This window comes from Crocodylus porosus, unplaced genomic scaffold (genome assembly GCF_001723895.1).
Source record: "Crocodylus porosus isolate Cpor-Errol unplaced genomic scaffold, CroPor_comp1, whole genome shotgun sequence".
Taxonomy (NCBI): Eukaryota; Metazoa; Chordata; order Crocodylia; family Crocodylidae; genus Crocodylus; species Crocodylus porosus.
The window spans coordinates 31847902-31874983 of NW_017728917.1; the positions used below are offsets into that span (position 1 = coordinate 31847902).

Sequence of the window (27082 nt, forward strand, 5' to 3'; positions counted from 1 at the left end):
TGTCCACATCCCCCCTGAAGTGCAGCACCCAGAACTGGATGCAGTACTCCAACTGGAGCCTGACCAATGTCATATAGAGGGGGAGGATCACCTCCTCGGACCTGCTCAAGACGCATCTGTGGATACATAACAAAGTGTGGTTGGCCTTTGTGACTGCATCCCCACATTGGTGGCCCATGTTCATCTTTCAGTCAATAATGACTCTAAGATCCTTTTCCAGCTCTGTGCTGGCATGAGGGGAGTTCCCCAGACTTGTTATTACCCTTGATCTGGGTTACTAGTCCCAGTTCCATCTTCGCCTTACCCTTCCTAATAGCCCCCCTACAAACCTAAGCAACGGCTGTATAGTCCTCCCTGGTGATGGCCCCTCCCTTCCATTGGGCGTACGCCTCCTTTTTAGTCTTGAGATGTTCCTTGATGCTTTTTGTTAGCCAAGGGGGCTTTTGAGCACTCTTGCTCCCTTTGACCCTTGTTGGGATTGCCACCCTTTGAGCTTGGAGGATCATCTCCTTAAGGAATGACCACTCTTCTTGGACTCCCAACTCCCCTCCCCCCCGGGATCTCAGTTTCTGTACCTAAAAGGCTGAAGAAGTGAAGTTCATAAGGTCGGCTGTGAAAAGTGGTTTGTAAATTTCCTTTCAGGATCAAGCCTGAGAGACTGGAGACAGAGTAGGTGTTTTGTGAGGAATCTGCCCCCACAGGCAGTTGGGTATTCTTGCCTTTGATAGATTCTGGTGTGCAGTTTGTGGGGGTACTGGAGATTGTTGGCAGGTTTTGCGTTTTGAGCTGTAGGAAGTTGGCTTGTGGTGATGAGGTTAGGTTAGCAAGGTTTAGTGCTTGTATGAATTTACAAACCACTTTTCAGAGCCGGGCATATGTACTTCACTTCATTAACCTCCTAGGTACAGAAACTCATGGACTCAATCAATATAGACAGTAGAATCCTGACACACCACAACCTGCAAGACACCCGATTCCCCAGGTTCCTCTCCATATTTACCTGCACTGTTACATCCCTTTTCCCTGCCCCTCTCCCCAGCTTGTCTGTCACCCCCTGACACCTCCATTTCCACTTTCACTGACTGACTTTCTTGCCTGCATTGCATGCCAGGCCAGCCTCTGGCATCTTTACTATTCCTTCCATCCAGGAATATCACACAGACCAAATGGAGGTGCTTCCTCAGCCTTACGAAGGGTTTTTCAACCTGAAAGCTTGCTAAGATATATTTCTCTAATTATTCAGTTGGTCTACTAAAAGATACCAGATTGACCCAAAGGACCTGGTCTGCCAGTTCCTTAAACCAACACCCCTAGCACCTGTCCCCAGTCAGCCAACAGGAAGGATGTAGGGCCCTGGGCACATCTAAGCCCCAGGACTGCGGCTGCCAGAGAGTGTTGTCTGGCAGCTGCTGGAAAAGAAGCTCCTGCAGGAAAGGAAAGAAAGGCTCTCATCTGTGACAGCTTGACTGCCTAAGATGCTAGTGCTACTGTGCTGCAGTGCACTGCTTACCTGTCGTCATTTAAAGTGGTGGACTAGGCTGAGGCTGGAGGGAAGGAGGAAGCCTCACTGGGACACACTACCATATCATGTACAGGCCCCAGAGCCAGTGAGGGCACACCTTAACACACAGTGTCACCCATGTCAGGAGTTTTGCTTGTCAGTAGCCTGAGGCCCAGTTTCCCTCAAACCCCTGCACCTATCTCCTTGAAACCTGGCAGGCTTTCATGCCCTCAGAAGCGGCTACCTTTCCTGCAATTTTTATCCGAATCAACCAAAAAGTGACCAAGTTATAAGTATTTCAGTGATTCCCCATTATACTCTATGGCCAAATCTCCCAAAATAGGTGCTGAATCTTCTGAAGCTGATTCGGCCAAATTGATTCAGGACAGTGATCCGAACCTCCAAATCAAATCAGTCTCTTCTGAATCAGCAGAATCAGAATCAAATACTTACCTATTTGCACAGGCCTACTGCCAAATACACAGGCAGTCTTCAATGATCCTAGGGTGCAGAGTCAATTTTGGCTGACTTGGGCTGCCGAGGGAACTTTCCCCTGTAATTTACAGGAGGCACAGCCACAGTTTGCCTCCTTACAAGAATGTTCCCAACATTCTTTCAAAAGTTGCAGGTCTCTATGGTTTATGCTAATGTAACCCTCCCTTCTTGCCCCGACTACAGAACAGCAGAAGGTACACAAGGTGGCCACTGGAAGCCTCACTGCCTGTGCTGTAGGAGATAGTCCTGTTTCATGGCTTTAAGTCACTGGGCCTTCCCATGAGACGTGGGCTTGCATGAGAGAAAGGTCTCATGTTACATCAGAAGACTGGATTATATCAGTGCCTTGCTGGAATGACAAGCTTGTGTGGCTGCTTTACCCTTCAACTCCCACTGCCAGAGATGACTTACTATTTTCAGTTAACTGCCTCCTCTCCTCTCTCACCTCAATCTCTACCAAAGCTTGATCTGTCTGCTATTCTGAAGAAAAATTCTTCTTCAGCCCTTGGGAGGAAGTGACCATATCAGAATCTGGGAGACTCTCTGACTGTGGTACAGATGCTGGGTGGTGGGATACATTCTTGGAGACCTCCAGCCCTGCCCGCAAGGTGTCAAGATCAAGCTGCAAAAGCTTGTAAACTTTTCCCAGGACTTTTAATAATACAACAGCAAGGACTCGCTGAGTGAATAGAAGAACCACTGCCTCTAAATCTCAATGTACCCCTGTCCATAACTTGCAGGTGTTACCATTCAATAACTCAGCCCTTGTGGGGAACAGGCCTTCCAGGCCTCCTCCCCTTTCTCTCATTATCTTAGCTATCTGTGCCCTGCTCTGGGCACTAGCTCTGCCCTGCTCTGGGGCCTGCCTCCACCTTGCTCCAGGCACTGCTGGTATCTCTTCCTCCCCAAAACTACCAACCCAAGACACCAGTTCATAAAACAAAATAGAAAGTCAGGGTACTGCCTTAACTAAACATACCCCACACTGGGTACACTAGCTTTATAACAGAAAGGAGACACTGTTGCTTTAACACAAGCTGCCTTAGGCTCAGGCAATCATGCAACAGAAAGAAAACGACTGACCTCTTGTTCCCTATTAAGCACAGCTTAACAGGGAGATGCTTGTGTTAAGCAGCTCCTTTTTACACACTCCAATCGCCTTCCTTTCTCCCCCCCACCCCAAGGGAATACCAGCTTTGCTAGCACTATGCAGTTCTAGTGTAGTGTGGGTACCCTGGCACTCCCCAGTTGGGTTGGCATCCAGCCATTCCCTCCAGAGAGCTGGGACCTGGCATTCCCTCCGGGTGCCTTGGATGTCAGTGCTGAGAACACTGTAGTGAAGAGAGATGGTGGCAGGACAAGGGCTTGGGAAAATAGCAGCCTGACTGGCTGCTCCTCCTCAAGACTTGTGCCAGTCATGCTGACTTGCCCAAAGGGCTCATACATCTGCTCAGCAGTCCTGAATAGGACGAGGGTCTTCTCAGCTATGGCTGGGCTAGGCCTTGGGCCAGAGCCTTCTAGCATTCTTCCAGGTCAATGTTACTGCTGTCACTGGACAGCTCTGGCTCCACCAGAATTAACAACTAAGGGGGGGTTCACTGGAGCAGTCTCTACCAAGGACCCATAGACAGATCGTCCTAGTATGGGCATGGCACCTGCTGGGTACTTAAAATACAACTTGTATCATGGGCTCTCTTGTACCATACCTTCAGTACCTTCACCTTGGTCTAGCACTGGTGCCAGCCTTGGTTGTTCCTGCAAGTTGCCATCTCTTCTGTGATTTGTTCGTAAAGAACCTGGGCCTCATGGCTGTTCCTGAGGGACCTTTGGGAGCTCTCCTCATTCAAGATAAAGAAGGTGTTCATGACCCTATGCTCACCTACAGTTCATGCAAAGCTTCACAGACAAAGACATTTTTCAGGTGCAGGCAGTGTGGTACATAAGGGGATACATTCTTGAGATCATGTTGCATTTGAGAAGCCAAGTTCCAGGGGGGGGTGGTCCCAAAAGTGGTGCTGCAGCATACCTTTGCACCTTGCTTTACAACGGAAAGTCACATGCACAGTCTATGACTCCAAGGGTGTGGAGTTGGGAGCAAGTCAGAAAGGCTATGCTGGGAAGGGTCAGGGGTTGAAAGTAAGAGTACACCAAACCAACCAACTCCCTAATCAAGCCCTGCTGGAAGGTACACACTTAACATGAAACATGTCATAGTAAAGCACTTCAAAGTCATTCCTATTCCTGTTTCATCCAGGGTTATTTATTTGGTTCAGGCCAATTTGTAGAGCTTCAATGCTATGCAGAGTCTGTTCCCTCAGTTTTTAGAGTGCTTTAAAAGCACTTGTTAACTTTGAGAGCTACAAACATTACACCTGTCCATGCTATAAGATAAGGTTAGTCGGGAATAAAAGATGACACGGATGAATTTCAGAAGGACCCAAAACAAAATTAAGCAACTGAACAACATGGTGGCAAATTTATCAGTGTCAGCAGTAAGTACAGAGTACAACAGAATTCAGCTGCTTCATGCATTATCAGGGTGGAAATTCTTTTTTTAAATTTTTTTTTCACTATAAGTAACACACAGTGCTTCACACTTAAAAGCAAAAATGCAGAGAAAGATTAAATCCACATTCAATCCACCTGAGACCCTTACATCTATATTTGAACAATGTAAAGATTTTTCCAGTGGCTTTAAAAAAGGGAGTCAGGTTTTTCAAAGCTTTTGCATTACTGCTGGGACTCCAGAAGATGCTGCATCTCAACACTTTTTTATGACAAAAATGACCTTTTATAGGTCACTTCTATGTAATATTTTGGTGTTGCACTGGCATTACAGACGAATAGAAACAAGGTGTTCCATGCTCCTGTAAAGTTCTAGGCTCCCTAAAGTGCAGGCAAATTAAGAGTAAGTGTGCATTTCCACCTCACTCCACTGGGGAAGAAGATCTCAGCCAGAATGCTGACCTGCTCAACCAGGCTTTAAACTAAGCTTGCTGGTGGATGGGCAAACAACCACTGGAGCAAGCTCACCAAGCATCAACCACAAGATCAGCAGGTTAGGATGCTCAAGGAAACCCACTCCTACCGCAGCCCAGGAACAGAGCTTCTCCATGAGTACAAGGAAGCCTAGGGCCTCCCAAAGCATACTTACTTGTCTGTACACTAATGCTAGGAGTTTGGGGAATAAAGAAGAGGAACTAGTTCTTCTGCTAAACAAAAATGGCTACGATCTTATAATGATAACTGATCTGGTGGGACTCCTCTTATGACTGGACTATGGATATAAATGGCTATACTCTGAACAGGAGAGATTGTACTGAAAAAAGGGGTGGGGGGTGTAGCTCCCTATGTGAAGGAGATCTAAATGTCCTTACAAACTGAGACTGGCAGCCAAGGAGGACAACTGGAGACCCTTTGGGATAGAATATAAGTGAAGAGAATACAATGGTAAGAGTCTACTACAGACCTCCAAACCAGGAACAAGAGCTTGACCAAGAATTCACCAGGGAACTGGCCAAGGCTGCACGCTTTCAGTGCATGTTTGTCATGGGAGACTTCAACTCCCAGACATCTCATGGGAAGAGCATTTGGCCAAATCTGATTGGTCTCAAAGCTTCCTTACATGCGTGGATGAGCTCCACCTGTCTCAAGAAGTTTATGGAGCAAAAAGAGGTAGAGGTGCTGCTGGATCTGGTACTGGCCAAAGGGGGTGATCTAATCAGCAACCTAGGAATCGAAGGGAAGCTGGGTGACAGTGACTATGAGTTCATCACTTTCACTATCCATCGCAAAGCTGGCAGCTTAGCCAGCAATGTAGTGGTCCTCAACTTTAGGAATGCTGAATTTCATAAGCTCAGGAGGCTTATTCTTGAGGCCCTGAGGCCATGATTTTACAGGGAGGGGAGTTCAAGACAAGTGGTTGCTCCTTAAGGAAGCAATCTTAGAAGCACAACGGGAGTCCATCCCAACCCATAGGAAAGGTGGTAAAAGGGGTCAACAATCCCCTTGGCTCAACAGGGAACTCATGGACCTCCTACATCTAAAAAGAGAGGCTTATACAGGATGGAAGACGGGAAACACCACTAAGGAGGAATATTCTATACTGGTTCTCACTTGCAGGGAGCAAACTAGGAAAGCCAAGGCTGCAATTGAACTCCAACTGGCTATATGAATCAAGGACAATAAAAAGTCCTTCTTCAGATACGTGGGGAGTCAAAAGAAAAACAAGGGCAACATTGGACCCCAATAAACCAACTGGGGCAGCTGACTACTGACACCCAGGAAAAAGCCAATCTGCTTAATAATTACTTTGCATCAGTTTTTCATCAGACTAAAGGGATCACCCTGCCCAACATGATGTGGGATGACCAGGGTGAGGGTGAATATATGACCACCATTGGCATGGATCTTGTGAGGGAACATCTTGAGACCCCCACAAATCAGCTGGTCCAGATAGACTACACCCAAGAGTGCTAACAACTGACAGGCATCATAGTGCAGCCACTGGCAAGAATATTGGAGAACTCATGGTGCTTGGGTGAAGTACCTGAAGACTGGAGGAGGGCCTATGTGGAGCCCATTTTCAAGAAAGGGAGGAAAGATGACCTAGGAAACTACAGGCCAATCAGTTTGACTTCAATCCCTGGGAAGATTTTTGGAAAAAAATGAGCAAATAAACCATTCTTGACAGGCTAACAGAAGGCAACTTTCTGAGGGATAGCCAGGACGGGTTTGCTGCAGATAGGTCTTGTTTGACCAATCTCATTTCCTTCTATGACCTGGACAAAAGGGAAGAGGTTGATATATATTTGGACTTTAAAAAGCCTTTGACCTGGTGGTCCCCATGATGTCCTTATGGAAAAATTAGGCAACTGTGGCCTTGACTAGTCCACAGTCCGATGGCTGGGGAACTGGCGTTGGGGTCAGATCCAGAGAGTGGTAGCTGATGGAATTGAATCAACATGGCATTCTGTGACTAGTGATGTCCCCCAAGGCTCCATTCTCAGACCTGTACTCTTTAATGTCTTCATATATTATCTGGACACTGGTGTCAGAAGCAGATTAGCTAAGTTTGCTGATGACACCAAACTTTGGGAAAGAGTGTCCACACTTGAGGATAAGCTGGTGATCCAAGCCAGCCTCAATAGGCTTGCAAGGTGGGCGGACGAAAACACGATGGCTTTCAATACATAGAAATGGAAGGTGCTCCACCTCAGGGAAAAAAACCTGCACCACACTTAGAGGCTCAGCAATACTACACTTGCTAGCACCATAACTGAAAGAGATCTAGGGGCCATGACTAATTAAAAGATGAACATGAGCCACTAATGTGATACCACAGCTGGCAAAGCAAACAAAACTCTGGTTTGCATCTTCCAATGCATCTCAAGCAATACCCAGGATGTCATCTTCCTGCTGTACTCGGCTTTGGTGAGGCCTCAGCTGGAGTACTGCATCCAATTATGGGCTCCACAATTTAGGAAGGACATGGAGAAGCTTGAAAGAGTGCAGTGGAAAGCCACACACATGATCAGAGGGCAAGAGAACAGGCCTTATGAAGAGAGGCTGCGAGCTACGGGACTCTTCAGCCTGAAGAAGCGCAAGCTCGGGATGACTTGGTGGCAGCCTATAAGTACATCAGGGTTGTGCATCAGGATCTGTGGGAATGCCTCTTCACCAAAGCACCCCAAGGGATGACAGGGTCCAACAGTCACAAACTTCTGCAAGACCATTTTAGGCTAGACGTAAGGAAAAACTTCTTTACTGTCCAAGCCCCCAGGGCCTGGAACAGACTTCCCCCAGAGGTGGTATAAGTACCTACTTTGGACACTTTTAAGAAACATTTGGATGCTTATCTTGCTGGGATCCTTTGACCCTAGCTGACTTCTTGCCCCTTGGACAGGGGGCTGGACCGGATGATCTTAAAAAGGTCCCTTCCAGCCCTAATGTCTATGAAATCTATGGAATTAATAAGTGTGCTTTTCACTTGCATAATGCTATACATGGGCAAAGAATTTTGGAAATGACAATTCCTCTTAACACCCAATTATTCTTATCTACAAAATGCTGAAAAAAAACTAAACACAGAACAATTAAAGAATCAAAGATTTAAACTATTTTAAACTATCTTGTGATGCTGAGACTTTTGGCTACTCCACTAATACCATTTAGGCTTAAGCACCTAGAATTCCTGGGAGCTGCTGTGTAGTGATTTGACCATTGTCTACTCAGCAACTGTACCTAGTAAAAACATAATTCAGAGGGTTGGTAGATTCAGCACAATCATTTCTTGTATATTACAACATCCAGAATTCTTACCTTCTCCCCTGGATCTTGGAAAAATTCATTCCAATTTTTAAGCAGGGACATCAAAACAGAATTATTGTGATATTTGATTAAAAAGCAAGGCAAAGCTGTAACTCCTTCTTTCTGGCAAAGTTCATCATATGCCTTCTGGAGTGCTTGAATCTGAAGACAAAAGATTTATTAATAGGCAGTTAGAACTACCCTAATCAACACCTTTTTATTATTACTTTGCACTGCTGCAAACATAGCGATGGAGAAAAGTTAAAAGAGCTTGCAACAACAGAAAGCTCCTGGGGCTGTAGAAGACAGAAATAGGAGCACTGGTCTCAGAATACAGTACAGGCAATTTAGGTTAAAAATTAAGAAGAACTTTGTGATTATTAGGGTGGTTAAGCATTAAAAAACGCTCCTTAGGAAACTTATGGAATTTCCATCCCTGGAAATTTTTGAAAGTAAGTTAGATAAACACTTGGCTGAAATGTTTTAGTCAGGATGATCCTGTCTTGAATGGGGAGCTAGACTAAATGACCTCATGAGGTTCCTTCCAGCTCTAAAAACCTATGCTAAATCCATTCTAATTGTAGTGTGACACGGGCAAACTCCCAGGCCCGGTCATAGTTCCAGCCTATCACCTGTCTTTGGGCAAGCCACCTGTGTTACTTTCTTGCCATGCCTTGTTGTACATTAATCATTATGTTAATTAGACAGGAGGCTGGTCTTCAAGCACCCTGATATTCACAGGCAGTAAACACACGACTCCAACCTTCCCTTTATCATGTCCCATGCCTCGCAGATGTCATCTCTGAGCTGGTCTATGCTACGGCCTGAGGCCAGGTAAACTCAGTACACGGTTAGACCTCTCTCATGCTGCCCTGTTGAGGGCCTCACTCATACAGCCCCCCTCTCACAAGGCCTCTATCACTCCTCCTGCTCTCACCAGGCCTCTCACACTCATGTCCTTTACCAGGCCTCACTCACTCTGCCCTGCTCCCTTAAGCGGGTCATCACTCAGGCTTATCCCTTCTCTCCTTGACCAGCCTTTTGGGCCTGTCCCACAACCCTTATGTATGTGGTGGCTGGGTAATAGGTCAAACCCTGAACTGACTTCGCCTCTAGCCCCAAACCAGGTAACTCATCCCTCATTGGGGCCAGTCACTCCATTTTACTTGCGGCTCCTTCTGTGCTGCCTACTCAGCCTTAGGCTCACTCACAGCCTCAGGCATCTGAAAACTTACCTGGGCCTCAATGAGGCCAGGGCCTCAACTCTCCTCTCCCCACTCCTGGGGCTTCAGGGTCTTACCCTCCAACAGGCTTAAGTGTCCCTCACTCGGGCGTACCTGGCTCCACTATTTTCCCTGGGCTCAGGTGCCCCTCGTTGGGTGTGCCTGGCCCAACTGCTCTCTGGGGTCTTACACCCCTACAGGGTCAGATGCCTCATAGAATCATAGAAGTAGGGTCGGAAGGGACCTTGTAGATCTGCAAGTCCGACTCCCTGCCTCGGCAGGAGAAAAACTGGGCTCAAATGACTCCAGCCAGGTAGGATGGTGAAGGAATAAGCCTGAGTGATGACCCACATAGTTGCTTAAGGGAGCAAGGCAGAGTGCCCAGTAAAGGACACGAGTGCAAGTGGTCTGGTGAGAGCAGGAAGAGCGATAGAGGTCTTGTGAGAGGCCTGGCATGCCTGGCCCCAATTCCTGCTTGGGGATCAAGTGCCTACTCCCTACTTCTCTCTGATCTTAAAAACCCACCAGACTTACCTCCATGATGTTCCTTGAACAGCAGGGCAGCTGGGTGGTGTTACTCCCTTAGCTGCTGGAAGCAAACTGCTGCCCCAGCCCTGAGAGCCAGGATCTTAAAACGGATGCCTCATCAGGGCTAACCTGCACCTGTGTGTTGCCTGCTTGCCTCAAAGTGGCAGGCACCAAAGGTGCTCTGCTACCTACCTTCTCCCTTAAAACTGGTTCCTGGGAGAGGCTTTTCCCTGCTACACCCAAGGCAGGCTCACTCAGAGCTTGCAACAGCCCTTAAGTGACGAGCACTCCGTTGGTGTGCTTCCTCCCGCTTAAAATGACTCCTCAGAGGCATCTCCTAGGTGCCCTCCTTGCAGGCCCTTCTCCTGCCTCCTGCAGCCTGTACTAAGCGGCAAACACCCCAATTGTGCTCTGCCACAGTAGAACCAGCAAGAGAGAGCTATGTACTCTGATCTGTTTTTAAGTTATGAAAATTAATTTTACAGGATCAGTTACTAACAACAAATTCATCACAATAAGTTCACACATCAATTCAATGTACTTTATTTCAGTTGTTTATTCAATTGTTTATTTCAATTGCTGTTTTTGACAAATACAGCATAATAATCAAATATGCTACAGAAGAGGTTATATGTTTTTCTAATACTCATTTGTAACCAATCACCTAGAATATTCTTATAAGAACACATCTAAACCATTTTTAGGCATATTAATTGTACTCCACTATAAAGGAGGCTAAGTTGCTTTGTGCAACTTGTGTTACTCTGTATTGATTTGAATTAGCAGCTCTTCCACAGCCCCTCACTATGGGGTTCTACTTCCTACTGACTTTTGTGGCATTAAAATTGCTGTAACATTCTACATTAAACTCCATTTAAAATCAAAAAGTACAACTGAAAAGTTTGAAAATTTCCTATTATTTTTATGTAAAAAGTCTCCGATTGATTTATCTACTTCCCTACTCACTTACATATCTAACATTTTCCAAAATATTTTTAGAATTTTTCTAAACCAGAAGAATGATGAAGTTCAATTTATTTTCAGTGAAACTGCTTTGTACTATTAACTAACACTAGTTTTAGTCAAAAAGAATTGAAAGTCAATTTAACTTTGATCTACAAATGAAAAAACATTCTACTACAGTCCATGCATGGAGACAGAAAATATTCCCTAAAACACGCAGACAGAAAAAGTATTTTTAATTTCACTGGTCTTCAAGGAAAGGCCTGAGGCCAATGCCAGTCAGTCATTCTAATTTCTAAGTTTTCCTTGAGAGCATTCCTCCGTGCATAAAGTGTCTTTTGCAGGTTACTTTTATTTTACAACTCTTCTTCATAGCTCAAACTAGAGGTGCACCAATATATTGACTGAGTATCAGATCAGCATCAATAAAAGGAAAATTAACATTATCGGCTATCAGCTTTTTTTTGGCCAGTGTAGCCAATAAGGTTCAGTGATAAATGTAATACACCTCCTGACCAGGACCACACGCATGCACATGGACAGGAATGCAGCTGGGCAGCATGGAGAGCAGCTTCTTGTAGGTAAGTCTGTGGAGGGGGTGAGGTACGGTGGGGCAGATCAAGGCCCCCATGGTGAGGGTGTGGGGCAGGGGCAGAGACGGGGCAGGGGCATTGTACAGCCAGGGCAGTAAGTGTGACCCAGGGCAGGGAGTGGGAAAGAGCCACGGGCAGCTCATACAGGGGATGTGGGGGTAGCAGCTCCCCACTGCTGTGCACACACCCCTGGGGAGAAGTATGGGGGACATATGCCACCACCTTCCCCCCAGATTTGTGCGTGGGACGGATGCAGGCTGCTCGCTGCGAGCCTGGGGCTCTCCGCCCTGCTGCCTTTCCCTCAAGAGCCCTGTGCTGGCTATGTGCCCCCTGCCTGCCCGGCAGCAGCTGGGGTGGCAAGTTGCATCTCCCACTGTTGGTTGAGCAGGGGATGTGTGGCCAGTATGGGCCCCCAGGGCAAAGGCAGCAGTGTAGAAAGCATAGTAACAACTGGAATACCAGGTTCTGGCTATAGAGGAGGAAAGAGTGTGGCTGAGGGGCATTCCAGGTGTTTTTCTATTTTTTGTTAGCTCTGCCAGGGGCAGGGTGAGAGAGGAGGAAAGAGAGAGCCTGGGACAGGCTGCAACTGAAAGGACCAGAGCCTGAACTCCAAGCTAGACAGAGACTGAAGCTAATAAACTGAGCCAGAGCAAGTGGGCCCAGGCTACACGTCTACAGGCAGAGTAACCTGCAGGCCAAGGCCAAGAGGGCTGAAGCCTGTACAGGATCACGAAGAACAGAGCGACACCCACGAGGCAGGAGTGTAGCTATGGAAGAGGCTGGAGGCCTCAATTAAAATCCCCCATTGCTTAATTAGGGTACCAGAAAGCAACTGAAGTCAGCCAAACACCACTGAGAGCCCTCTGCCCTCATACAGAATTTAATTATTGGGAGGTGGGGTAGGGTGTTAAATTTGTTTATCCCACACTGCTATAGCAGGAAAACCAGTGGCTCCTTTGCTCCTACCCCGCTGCCCCTATTCAGGGACAGCCTCCCATTTGAGATCAGAAGAATATCAAGGCATGGCAGGTGAGATAAAAAGGGAGGTTATATGGAGGACCAGTCAGGCCAGGGACACACTGCTGACAGCTGCAGAACAGCAAAGCTGCAGGAGAAGGTAAAGGTGGGGAAGGGAAGATAGGCTGCAGGGAGCAGCAAGGGGGTAGGCAAAGAGGGTAAGAGTCTAGCCCAGGGGCGGGCAAAATGCAGCCTGCCAGCCCATTCTATCCGGCCCACAAGGCCCTTATAAAATTTGGAAAATGAATATTTATCTGCCCCTGGTTGTCTGTCATGTGGCCCTCGATAGCTTGCCAAAACTTAGTATGCGACCCTCCGCCCGAAATAACTGCCCGCCCCTGGTTTAGCCCCATACCACTGCTTTTCCTGCCACAACAGCATGGTGGGGAACAAATTTAATACAACCCCCCAATAATTAGATTCTATATGTGAAAAATGATAGCAAATGCTATACATAAAAAATATATACATCTAATTATTGGGAGGATCATCTTAAATTCAAAGCTGTTTTGGATTCAAGTAAAGTCGGTACTTTACAAAAGAAAAAACAAGAAGCACCAACTACCATGACATGATAACGCATGATTTATGTGTAGATTAGAGGCCTGCATGATAGGTCCTATGAGGAAAGACTGAGGGACCTAGATCTCTTCAGCCTCCGTAAAAGAAGGCCGAGAGGGGATTTGGTGGCTGTCTACAAGTTTGTTGGGGGAGGGGGGAACAGCAAGGATTAGGAGATGCTCCGTTTACCAAGGCACCCCTTGGAGTAACTAGCAACAATGGCCACAAACTGACAGAGAGCAAGTTTAGACTAGACATTAGGAAGAACTTCTTTATGGTAAAGGTTACCAGAATCTGGAATGGGCTTCCAAGAGAGGTGGTGCTCTCCCCTACCTTGGGGGTCTTTAAGAAGACACTGCACAAACACCTGGCTGGGGTCATCTGACCCCAGCACTCGTTCCTGCCCAGGGCAGGGGGTCGGACTTGATGATCTGCTGAGGTTCCTTCTGTCCCTGAAAATCTATTAAATCTGTAACACGATTGATAAAATCAAGACACAGAAAAGGACTGAGAGTGGGTTAAATTTCTCTCAAAATTGTCCTGGCCTTAATTCACTACTTTTGCATCTGGCTAGTGACCTCAGCCTCCCAGACACCACCTTTTAAAAAGGTTAGCAACCCTGTGTTTGGTTAACCTTCTGTGCAAAAGGAATCTACCCATTCATCCCCTTCAAGACATGCATTCCATCACTTCAGCTTAGTGTACCACATTACTTGATCCTGTTAGTGTGAATGCGAAGTTCAAAAGTCAAAGCATTTGGTATGAGACAATAAGAATGAACAGTAATAAAAGATTTTTACAGTTGGTGTTTTGAGTACCTGACTTGGAGAGAACCTTTCCCCCAAAGGAACTGGCTGTTGCACAACTGGTATCCCATCTGTGAAGCAGAGTGCAGGGTAGCAAAACCAGTAATAGAAATGATACTTTTTTAAATCCTAAAGAAAAAAAAATATATACATTAGAGAAGATATATGTAAATATAAAAGTATATGTCAATATAAAAAACATGATCTAGTGATGGAGAGACTGCTTTGCACATAAAATAGTGCATACATATATTTATTTAGTTTGAGTAAGAGTGGAGGGTACACCATATATCAACACATATTCAAATGACAGGCATAGGTGAAAGGAATTCTCTCATTTAGAAAAGGGCACCACCAGCCCCTGCACCAAACGGAAGAGAACCTTAACTAGCAAATTAAAAAATATGTTATTAGAATACTTCCAATTAAAACCATGGCCATGTTTCTGTAAATACTTTTGCATGAGCCTAATTCGATCATAGAAGCATATAAGTAAGAACAAGTACAAGTACTATGCAGATGAAGGATTCATGAGAACTGGAGCAAGGACTTACATAAGAAAAATTTCTGCTCTGTAAGAGATGGCACAGCAACATTTTAAATGATTTGCCAACAGTCACACAGATCTGCTACAGAGCTGGGAACTGAACCCAGGAGTCTTGCCTCCTATCACCCACCACACTCTTTGAACAGATCACTGTAAGCCTGTGAAGTATTTGCTGGTGGTCTGTGGATAGCTGGCTAGTCATATGGTGCTGGGTCTCCCTTCTACCTGCTGAATTGCATCAACACAGAAATAGACACAATGAATACTATCCCACTACTTGTGAAAACCTAAAAATTGTATGATAGCAACTGCTTTTAATGGTAGTACAAGCCTCACGTTTAGAAAACACAGTCCAGCTCTGTATAAAAATACATAAGTGATATGTTAATACATGCACAATGAGATAATTTTGGAAGGATAAAGATGGAACTTCTACCAAATCCCCCCCTCGCTATGGGGGTGTTGATCTGCCCCACCCTATGCCCCTTCCCTCCCCCCTCCGCAACAAATTTACCAGCTGGAGGCAGCTGTGTCTAGCATCAAGGACTGCTGCCTGTTTAGTCTATCGTCAAAACTCCGACTCACCAAATAGAATCACTGGCCCTCCAAATCAGCCAAATCCAAGTTGAATACTTGGCACTTCACACAGGCCTAATTACACATACACACACCCATATCCATGTCCAGCTTGTCTGTATACCATAGTTCATTCATAGCATCTGACCAGGTAGGTTGTTATCTATGAAAGCTCATGCCTCCCAAACCCAGTTAAGTTCTGCCCTCCCCTACCTTTTGTCTGACTTCAGACCAAGATAGCTAACTACCTCCATGCATACAGCTGAAACAATTCTGCTGATTCAGAGGTTATACAATGCTGCCTAATACAGTAAAGGTGTTTAGTGAGCTAAATTCCATAACTCCTGGGATACTTTCAGTAACAGGTTTTAATTGCACTAGAATCAAATCAGTCTTTAAAGCCAGATAAGTGAGGTAACATGCAGTTTACTTGGCACAAACTGATGTCCTGTTTGCTTGAACTATAGGATTCATTTCAAATGCTTTATATAGCTGGCAAAGTAAATTCATTTTAAGACACTCTGGAGAGGAAAAAGACTCACAGTGCATGCATAACATGAGCTCAGTCATCTCTGTTCCAAAAGTTACTATGTCAAACTTCTGAATAGCATTATCATTCATTTTTATACACATGGTTTTTACCAATATTTGTTAAAAGTTTCAATCGTCTGGATCCGAGTAGTGTTAAAAAAAAGAGCTTTCTAAACTAATGAACTATATTGGGGCTGTCCAATTGGTGGCCCATGGGCTGCATGTGGCCCCCGAGGTATTAAGTGTGGCCCCCAGGCTTCTGCCCAACAGATACTGTCCCCACCACTCCAACAACTTAGGTAGCTGGAGTGCCCAGACTCCTCCTGCCTCCTCCAGCTTGTGCTTCCTGCCTCCATTTCTGGAAGTAGAGCAGGATGGGGCCAAGTACTGAGTGCCATACATGTGGCAGGGGAAATCCAGGTTGTCCTCAACATGAGAGAGGAGCTAAGTGCACCACTAAAAGTGAGTTTTCACTGCCTGGGCTTTGCTTGCTGTGGGGGAAAGCCCACATGGCCCACACAGCAGGAGAAAGCCCGGCTGCTCAGGGCCCATGTGTCATGCCACCCCTTGCCATCCAGACATTAGACAGCCCTGGACTAAAATTCAGATGTGCCAATCTGTTGAGGCAATCTGCACTAAGGTTTTGCAAGTACAAGTTGGAAATGTTAGGGTATGTGCTGCTTTCAGTGATCTGTCAGAGATAGGTGCAAATGCCTTACAGAGTATTGGATAGTGAATGCCTTACCGAGTGCTACTGACGGATTTGCAAATTAAGATTTTGGGTGTGGGATGTTATGGAAACAACAGCTGTGCCTAAAATTGCCTGTGAATCACTACAGGTTGAAAAGTATATATAAAAAAAAAGTGTTAGAAACCATTCAACACAAGAGCCAAGTGTGTGTACCCCTACAGTGACAGACAACTGAGAAATATTCATTCATTTGCAGACTTGGGACATTCATTTTCACCTTCCCACCTCTCCAGTGAACTCCCCAACTGAGAAATGTGCAACTAATCTTTGTGGGTTCCTTGATCCAGATTTACTTTTACTGTCTTCAACTGAGGAAGAACTTTAAACAACTGCAATAAATTGTTTTCATATACAGAATTGTAGAATCCTTTATATTAATGGAAAAGAAACGTTCATGAATTTAAACTCAATAATATTAGTACTTTCACAGACTCATAGCTTCTAAGGGGCTGGAAGGGACCTTGCAAGATCATCAGGTCCAGCCCCCTGCACTAAAGACAACTGGGGTCAGGTGACCGTCCAGTCTCTTCTTGAAGATTTCCACGTTAGGTGATTGCACCACCTCTGTAGGGAGTTAATTCCACAGTATGGACACCCTGACTGTGAAGAAATTTTTCCTAGTGTTAAGCCTAAAATGGGCTTCCAGGAGTTTGTGGCCATTACTCCTGGTTTTCTCCAAGGGTGCCCTGGTAAATAGTTGTTTGCTGAGCCCTTCATATATTCCCCTGATATAGCTACCAAGTCCCCTCTCAGCCTTTCCTCATATGGCTTGCCTTGCAAGTCTCTGATCATATGCGTGGCTCTTCTCTAGACTGTCTGAAGCTTTTCCACATCCTTGTTGAAGTGCAGCACCCAGAACTGGATGCAGTGCTCCAGCTGCAATGCTGAGTAAAGCAGAAGAATCACTTCCTTGGTTTTGCTTGAAATGCACTGGTTGATGCATGCCGAAGTATTGTTTGCCCTGCTGGCTACAGCATCACACTGACAGCTCAAGTTCATACTATGGTCTTTTATTACCCCTAGGTCCCTTTCAGTTGTGGTGCTAGTCAGTTTGGTGCCACCGAGCCTCTAAGTGCCTGCTACAGTATCCTCACTGAAAAGCTAATAATACATTCTTATTTTTATTTCAGTATTCAAAATGTGGAATGAATTAAATTTACTCACGGCAAAAGTCAGCAGCATAAATTTATTCAAGAGCATAGGGTTTTCAAGAGCAGTCCCTGATTTTATTGCCTCCCATATCTGTCAGGGAAAAACAAATGAGGAAAAAAGCATCAAGATGTAAGTGGAAGAGAACTGCATATATGTTAAAAGATCAAACAATCCCAATTATCCATGGTGATCTTTCATCACCTGATCCCACCCAGAAATAAACGTATGCTATAGCAGTCACTGCTGGTTATGTATTTATCAAGTGTTCTTGTTTGGGTGGGGTGACGCAATACCTCCAACTTGGGCTTGAAGTTGCATTTCACTCTTCCAGGCAAGGAAAGGTATAACTGTCCAGCACTGTGCCCTGGGTGATGGCAGCACACAGAGCTGACGCAACCACCAAAGGTTTGCTACTATGGGAATTGGGAGGAATTGTCACCTCCTTTTCTTTTGCCTCTGACTCACGTTGAGTAGTCATTCAACATTGATTTCCAGTGGCAAACAGAGAAAGGAGACATCTGCTTGCCTCCCCACAGCAGCAAACCTCCAGCTACTGCTCCTACACTGTGCACCACCTGTTGCTCTGTTCTCCCTGCAGTCAGGGCTGGAGCTACTGCAGGGAAGGTGAAGGGGGGCTGTTGCTCCTGCTGGTGGCCCTGTTTCTTCCACTACATGGACAGCATGCAGGTCCCACACGATACCAGTGACATTCAGTGCCCCTCTGCCTCCCACCCTGTGGGTTGTGCATGGAACCCTAGCCCTTCCTCCTCTGCAGTGGTGACAGGCTGCTGCTGCAGTCTGTGGGCCATATGTTAAGCAGGCTTCCATTTGCATAGCCCAGACCTACAGGTACTGAAATTAACTCAATGACAGAAGAGTCTTGTGAGCCAAAGGAAGGTGGCAATGTATACAGTTCTAAATAAAATCAACCAGCTGAATTTATTGTTAGTGGGATAACCTAGATTTTTTGACCTCTCTCTTTCTTGCAAAGCGACAAAGTTAGCATATCATCATCTTTCACATGGCAAAGCTGCACAACTAAGGGAAAAATAATGACTTTGAAAGAGGAGATGTGGAAAAAAAATCTGCTAACCAAGGCCTGCAGGTGGCCTAGATGAGCAAGTGAGGTCAAGGGAAAACAGATAGCAAATACAAGTAGCAGTTAAAAAACATCCTCTTTTTCAGATTATAAAGCCTCTCTCAGCAACTGATACTGCAAGTGCTCTTCAAGAAGCAGGTGTAGTCCCTCCCTACCCTTCTCCTCCTGTTCAGTCAGGCCAAGTAACCTTCCTGCCAAAGTATCTCATTCATCTCCATTTTATCTTGGGATTCCCCCATTACTTGTTCTCCAAGAGTGTATTGTGAGAATCGGAAGACCAAAAGCAGGCAGTAGTTCATTTATGAGTTTTACAGGAGCTATGTAAGAACCCTCTTCAATGCAAGTAACTGTCAAATTGAAAAGAGCTGCTATGATTAGAGAATTATGAAGAAGGACTCACCATGCTGACTACCGAGGACCATCAGCTAATTGCTGCTGCTCCTTTCAACAGATTGCCCCTGAAGTGGTAGTTAGATGGGCCAGTGAGGAATGATAATATCTCCAGCATCCAGGGCTCAAGCTGTGAAGTAGTTTATTAGTTTTATCCAAACCCTTGCTGCTCGAGATGTTTCTAAGTCTTACCTCATTTGCTGCTTTTTCCAAAAGCAATTTCTTATCACAGGATTTGAAGGATTCAAAAGTGTTGGTGTTGTAGAGTGTTCCAATTGCAGGACAGCAGTGTGCTGGGGTCACAGCATTCCTGAACAAGGGAGAAGAACTTTTAAAACTTAGGTACTACTGTAGCATGAACTGAACTAATGTAGCTGATGTTAACATAGACAGTAAAAATAGTGAAATATAACCATGTTAGTCTTGTCCTGTAAGCAACTTGAAAACTCCATTTTGTATCCTTCTGCTTGACATAAGTGGATGAACTTTACGTAGCCTTTATGTATGAGTGTGTGTAAAAGGGTGAATGGTGAGAGAATGGCATAGAGAAGATGTAAGTGTTTATGTAAGCAACAAGGTGCCAAATGTAAGATACCAGTCAGTAAACTAATTAATGAATGGCTGAAGAATCCCTTTTAGACCTAGGACACAAAGAAGATAATGAGGAGAAGGAATACACCCATCCTGCCAGACAGGCAGCAAGAATACTCCAAGGCTAATATAAGCTGAAAACAAAAGAAGAACAACCGCAAAAACAGAAGCTGGATATGGAAAAACCACAAAGCACTGAAACAAAGGATGCCAATCCCTATAAAAGAACATTTTGAAATGTCAAGTTGGGCGAGTCTCTTTCTCTACTGCTGTTTCAGAGCACAGATACATCTAGTCACCCTGCTCCGGCTGTTATGTTCAACTCTGCCATCTTCAAATCATCATCATCTACTCAGTAAGCCCAGGTTGGCCACCCTGGGCTGATATTGAGCAACTACTGCTAGTAACTATATCTGGTGTATGTGTAGATGAAATGGTTGTTTTGTGTACGTGTATGCCTGTATATAATGATGTGTATGGTGATTTGTGTGCTTTTGTATGAATAGTGTGTCCGAACCTCTATGTCTAACTCATGTGATAAATAAATGTGACACCTTGCCTTATAAAGTCTTGCCTTTATAAAGTCTCACTCGTGATCTAAGCAACAGGTTAATTCGATAATACTGCTTTCCCACCCCGCTGATTACTAACAGTAACCAACTGCAGCTCTCTTACAGCAACTCAGTGCTTCAGTGACTTTTACATGTGGTGACCTTACAGATTGTAACATAATGAAGGACATCAAGATGAGCCAAGCACATCTCCTCTGAGAATGCAAACGGATAGTTTTTATAATGTGCTCAGAGCCCTGGACCAATTAGAGATACAGCTCAAGAATTACTGGGGTGATTAGATTTGAACCAGCACCTGTGGAGGACACAAGCACCCCAGTAACCCTGGCCAGAAGCTGCTGCTGGCTGGACTGGGCCCTTCCTCCCATGAGGGTGGGAGCAAGGTGCAATAGGGTATATTGGGGGGCAGCAAAGGGGTGTATATGTGGGTGTCTTCCTTCCACCCTCGTGGGTAGTAGGGCTGGGCAGGGTACAATACTTTGGTGGGCGCCCACAGGCCGGGTGAAAGTGCCTGGAGGGTTGGATCTGGCCTGTGGACTGTATTTTGCCTGCCCCTAGTTTAGATGAACCATTACATCAGCAAATAACCACATGACTTGAGTAGAGGGCTATACAGAATTGCTTGCGGAACTCAAATTTCTTATTTTTGCTTTTTCAAATTAGGTGCTGCGGTGGGGGACAAAAATGTTGTTGTATTAACATTTTCAGATAAGTCAATAAGTATATAAATACATACATACATACATACAAATTGAGGAGGTTTGCCTTACCTTTTGAAAAAAAGTTCTGCTTTTGGATAGAGAGCAAGCCTAGAATATTATTTTTTTCAGTTATTATCAGGCAACTGCAGTAAATAAAAGCCCAAGTGAAAAAATTTCAGAGGACAAATTATGGAATGAACAGCAAGCATCTCTTTTTGAAACCATTAATGGAAAGGTGCTAAAAAGTGAAAGTGGTAGTACTGGAAAATTACATTTGTCCCTGGACAAAGCAATTTATCCTGGGACAAAGTGCAATTGTCTATGTGCACTGTCCTGGGATAAATCCTAAAAAGGTTCATGAGATAAGTATTAACCATTTATCCCGGGCATTGAAAGTGCATCTGAACAGTTGTCTTGGGATTGCTTTCTTTGAATCAATGGCAGAAAAGCAGTAGTGCATTTATCCTGATTGGAAAGATGATGTACATATGTGCTAATTCCAGGATATTTCTTTTCCAGGACAGAAACAGGTACAACTTGTCCAGGGACAATGTAATGTTTGCTCTTAGCAAATTTTACTGTGACTATAGAATTCCAGACAGCTTGCTCTCATTCTAAAACAAAGCTCACCTAACATTTGAGATCCAGAGCTATGTGTCCATTGGATAAGGACAATTATTAACATGTATACTTATTTTAGGCAAATAAATTTACCTAATTTTAAGCTTCTACTTGTTATTGTGATACAAGCAAAGATTCTTGTTATGCAAAGGGTTAACACACTTCAAATTGTTTACAGGTACTTACACATCAAAGGCACTAAATTCTAGTGTTAAACGAGCTGGCAAACCAACAGGATCACCTGCATAAAAACAAATATGCTTTTAAAAAAAGGAGCCATGTGACAAAGGAGCAACAGATCTAATTTAGTCATGTACCCTGTCCTGGACCTGCTGAAGCCAATCTATTATTTTTCATATAGTTTCATGTTAGCAGGGATCCAGTTCCAGCCTTCAAGGAGCTAGGAGGGAGTAGGAGGGTGGTAAGACAGGGGGCACCATATGCATGTGTGCACACACATACACATGGCCCCAAGCAGCCTGGAGAGCAGCTCCCACAGGTAAGTAGGTAGGGGTGGGGGTACTGAGCTCCCATGTGAGTGGGGGGTGGAGATTGGGCAGGGCTGGGACAGGGGCTGCAGCATGCGACTGCAGGGCACCAGCAGGGAGCGTGACAGGGCTGTGGGAAGCTTGTCTGGGGGCGGGGGGGGGGTTTGCTTTTGGTCTTTAGAACCAGGGGGCTATAGGAGGAATGAGGGGCACCAGCAGAATTGTGGGGGGCCTTTTATTTTAATAACGGATTTGGGGGTTTGTAACAGAGAATTTACAATTTTTTAAGCAGCGAATTGGCGATTTTTTAAGCAGAGAAAACCAGGACCCCTGCGTATTAGGCATACCAGCAATATGCACAACTCAGTTTGCCCTCTCCCTATTCCAGTGGTTCTCACTCCTTTTTTATACTTAAGGTACCCCTTAGAAATTGCCAGCTCTAGGCTGTCATTCATTTTTTGACTATAGAAAAATAATAGAGCAATTCTCCTGTTGCAAAAAACTCAGAAAGATAACATGTCAGAGAGTTTTTGACATTATGGATTCCCGTCTGAATCTCAGGGTTTGTCTTGTGAATTGTGTCAGTATTTGCTTTAACAGTGCTAATATTGCTTGGCACCCCACAGCAATCTTAAATGGATCGCACATCACCCTGGTTGAGAATCACTGCTCTATTTATCTTAATATTTCTGTGGAAGGCTTGGTATATACTGTATAAATCCTATAACATACATAAAGGAAAAGGACAGGAAAAAAGCTAGTACATTTGGTAAAACAGCTCATTTTTGCCTACCATTATAATAATATCCTTTGATAACTTTTGGAGACTCATCTAATCTGTATTCATTGAGTTTCTTCTGGGTCAACTCATGCCAAAATCCTGCATCCAAGGCACTAGTAAAGGGAACAAACTGCAGTTTTGAGATTCCAGGTTCCACAGAATTGTGCTTCTCAGTAGCTGCCATTATTTTACTTAATTCATGCTGTTAGAAAAAAAAGAAAAGATTGTTCCATAAAAAACCAATCCTGAGAACAATGCAGTGAGTCGATAGTGTTCATTGTGGTTATTTGGTTTGAGAAGTTTTACTTTTCAAAGCCTAGCATATATCAAAGGATAATTTTTAAAAAAATTAAAGCTCCTTAATGTACAAGCAACCCCTCCATGAGCAATGCTTTCTTCACACGCTAATTCAGAGCTAGAAGAAAGAGTAGAGAAAAATTGATCTAACACACACCTAAATAAAAGATGACCACAGCACAGTCCAGAAACCACATCTGGCTGAATCCTGTGGTTCATTCTTAAGTAAATGGTCTTCCACAACAGTAGTACTTAACCTCTGGCCTGTAGGGCTCCCAGTGGGTCTGGATTTTTGGAGGCAGTTCACTACTGCAGATTTTACAGCAATTAACATTGCTGGTCCCCTGCTGCCAAATTTCCAGACTCCTGGGGAGCACTGAGGGCCAGATGACACGGAGCTGGGCTGGCACATGAGCTTGCTCCGCAGACGTGATGCATCAGGCTGGCCAGGCCCTGAACAATGTATCCCAACCACAGACCCAACTGCACATCCAGACCTTATGTTGGATCTAATCACAGACTGGCCCCACATCACTCATCCAGCCTGCAGGGTCAGAGGGTTGAGCACTGCTGTCCTCATATGGAACACCATCTATGTTGTTTTCCATAGATTAACAACCATGTATTCAATAGCCTTCTTCCATTTATTTTTACCACCATTATAAGTTAATACAGACCAAGTCAGCTGGAGGAACATGCAGCATAAAGAAGAACACAAGAGACTGGTGCCAAAATGAAACATGGTATGAAATACAGAAGAGTAAGAAAGCAGAGCTGGAAAGGCTCTCACAAGGTTTAGTCCAGTCCCCTGCTCAAGGGAGTATTGTTCCCAGCTAAACCATTCCAGCCAAGCACCTAACCAACCTGCTTTTCTCCAGACTAAATAACACAAGTTTTTTCAGCCTACCCTCAGCAGTCATGTTTCCTCAGCCTCCAATAATTTTTGTCCCCCTCTGCTGGACTCCTTCCAATCTGTCCATATCTTTTTTGAATTGTGAGGCTCCGAACTAGACACAATATTCCAGGAAAGGCCTCTCAAGTGCTGAATAGAGTAAAAGGATCATTTCCCTTGATCTGCAAGTGAGACTGCTGTTATTACAGCCCAGTATGTTGTTGGCTTTTTTTTTTTTTTTTTTTTGCAAACTGCTGGCACACATTCATCTTATGGTCCACTATAACCCCAGGTCTGCAGTACCACAGCCTAGCCAGTTATTCTCCAGTCTTGACTTGGATCTGTAATTATTCCATTCTAAGTGGAGGACTTTTCCCTTGTCACTGCTGAATTTCATCTAATTAATTTCAGACTGTTCCTCCAGATTATCCAGGTCATTCTGAATCCTAGCTTTACTCTCTTGAGTGTCTGCAACTCCAACCAACTTGGTGTCATCTGCAAATCTGCTGAGCATGCGCTCAAATCCCATTGTCCAAGATAACAGTAAAAAATACTGGTCCCAAGACAGACTCTTGGTATATCACAGTATCGAAGTATATCACAGCCACGGCTCTCTCCAGCTCTACAGAGGATGTTACCTTCACACAAAAGGAAGTCAGATTGGTCAGGCATGACTTGCTCTTGGTGAATGCACGTTGGTTGTTCCTGATCACTTGGTTCTCCTATAGATGCTTCGCAACAGACTCTTTGATAACTTGCTCCATGATCTTTCAAGGTACTGAAGTCAGACTGCCTGGTTTGTAACTTCCTGGATCTTCCTTCATCCCCTTCTTAAAGATGGGCACTATATTTGCTCTTTTCCAGTCATCCAGAACTTCACCCAACCTCCAAGATTTCTCATTTCAGAGAAATCCTAGCCAATGGATCTGAAATTACTTCAGTTAATTCCTTTACTACCCTAGGGTTTAACCCATCTGGCCCTGCTAATTTGAAAACATCTAGTTTCTCTGAATTAAGGATTCCTTAGTTCTTCCGCTACTTTAGGCTTTTTGTCTCTTCCCTCATTTGCCTGCTAACTGCAGTCATGATCTGGTAGCTGACTTTAGTCGTGAGGGGTGAAGTTATATTTCTATTTTCTATATCATAGTGGGGGAAGAACTATCTTATTTCCAACACACTCCAAGTATTTGCTGAACTGCCTGTATATTGCTGTGTTTCCCTCCAGCAGATGTCACAGTAATCAAAATCCCCCATGAGACTTGGAAACTTCTGCTAGGTTTAAAGAAGGCATCATTTACCTCTTCCTCCTGGTTGGGTGGCTTATAGCAGATGCCCACTGTGACAACCCACTTGTGCCTCTCCCCATGACATTTACAGTATAATAGCATTAGGCAAGTAAGAAGCCAACACAGCACTAACAACAATGAAGGGAGCACAACAGTCCAAATCTCTCCACAAATCTCAGTTCATAAAGTCCATCTACCCTGGGTTCATCAACTTAGTGGCAAATGGTCACTGAAAAGCCAGGGCTGAAATCAATTCGGAAAAAAAAACCAGCCACAAAACCTCCAAGTTATGATAATTAATCCATTTTTACATTTTGATATAAATGAGTAAACAGAGAGGCAGAAAAAGCTGATGGTAGATTCTCAATTTGATTAATTTTCTTTACTGAATAGATTACCTTTTTACAAAGTGTAGACCATGTAGAACATTTTAAAGAGCCTTTCTTTACATTTGGCACTACTTTAATTTTTTGTAAAAATGAACCTTTGTATAATAAAACAACCTTCCATACTTATGTGGAGATTTCAAGTCTCCACATGAGTATAATAATAATAATAATACCAATAAAATAAATACTTCTCTGCAGAACCAAAAGTCACAGCACTGAGACTCTCAGAGTAAAAGAAAAGAAAGATTTAAAGACTCTCAAACTCTGAGAAAAAAATGTAAAAATATAAAAACTAGGACTAAAATACTACCAGGCAGTTCAATTTTGAGTTGGTTCGGCATTTGGAATGCTTCAAGTACTGTTTTAATTAAAAATTAAAACATGCAGTTCTCAAAGTTAACAACAATCCTTTAGCCCCTGCAGTTGTTTATTAACTTTATATCTAATGTATTTCAAAAGCGAGATCACTTACAGCATTTGCCACTGAGTCAAACAAATCCTTTTGCTTTTTCATATTTCTCTTTTTCTGTTTTTGTGTTGTCACATTCCCATAAAAGAGGAACTGAACAACAAAATTAGGAGTGAAAATAATTACATGCAAAAGGCTTATCAAAATTTACAAAGTAAATAAACTAAGAATTCTTAGTCCTTTATTTCCTTTGAGTAATTAAAGTATCTAACAATTTTGACAACTGCTTCCAACAAAAACATGCAAAATATTTTCAGACAGATGTACAATTTTATGATTAAGTTTTAACACTGTTAGCTGTCCCATTCTTGTAATTCTCTCTCATTACTGCATAACATTAGGACTAGGACTAGGGCTGACTGGGGAGGAGATATTTTCCTTTTGCTCAAAACTTAAACATTTCTGAATCTGAATTGGAAAAGAAACTTAAAATGGTTACAAGGAAAAAAATCTCACAGAATGCAATATTTTTGCATTTTAAAAATGTATAAGAAAATAATTTAACATTTTTAAACAGATTAGAAATTCTGAATTAAAAAAATGCATTACATTTTTCATATTGATGACATGAAATGTTTAATTTTTTCAACTAGGAGAATAAAAATGAAAAGGCGCTGAAACTAATCCTTTCTTTACAAAAATTTAGTGAAAAAAAATGTCAATCTGCTCCACCTACGAACAACTATACTATTTGCCAGTACTGTCACAGTAAAGACTGTTTTGTAACTTTACAGATGTTGATAGTTAAAGGATTAATCATGTAACTGATAAACCCAGTGGTAATTGGTTATAACTAACTGGTTATCGCTTAGCCTGGGGCTGGGCACAGTCCAGGAGGGAAGGGAAGCCAAGCTCTGTGATGCCCCAGCAGGAACTGGAAGGTGGCAAGGCAGGAGGAAGGGAGGAACAGGGAGGAGAGGAGTGGTGACTAATATTTAATAGCTAGGCTACAA

At 44.0% G+C, this 27082-nt stretch overlaps 1 protein-coding gene across 6 annotated transcripts in view; it reads right to left on the reverse strand.

Annotated features, from left to right (window-relative positions):
- ATG7 (autophagy related 7) overlaps positions 1–27082 on the reverse strand; it is a 285204-nt gene that overhangs the window by 248843 nt on the left and 9279 nt on the right. For all 6 annotated transcript variants that reach the window (XM_019537035.1, XM_019537037.1, XM_019537033.1 and 3 more), the window contains exons 2-7: positions 22809–22998; positions 21714–21768; positions 19235–19352; positions 17566–17643; positions 14009–14125; positions 8318–8467 (exon numbers count right to left, since the gene is read on the reverse strand). In XM_019537035.1, the coding sequence (XP_019392580.1) occupies positions 8318–8467; positions 14009–14125; positions 17566–17643; positions 19235–19352; positions 21714–21768; positions 22809–22998 (708 nt within the window). The remainder of the gene's footprint in view (positions 1–8317; positions 8468–14008; positions 14126–17565; positions 17644–19234; positions 19353–21713; positions 21769–22808; positions 22999–27082) is intronic.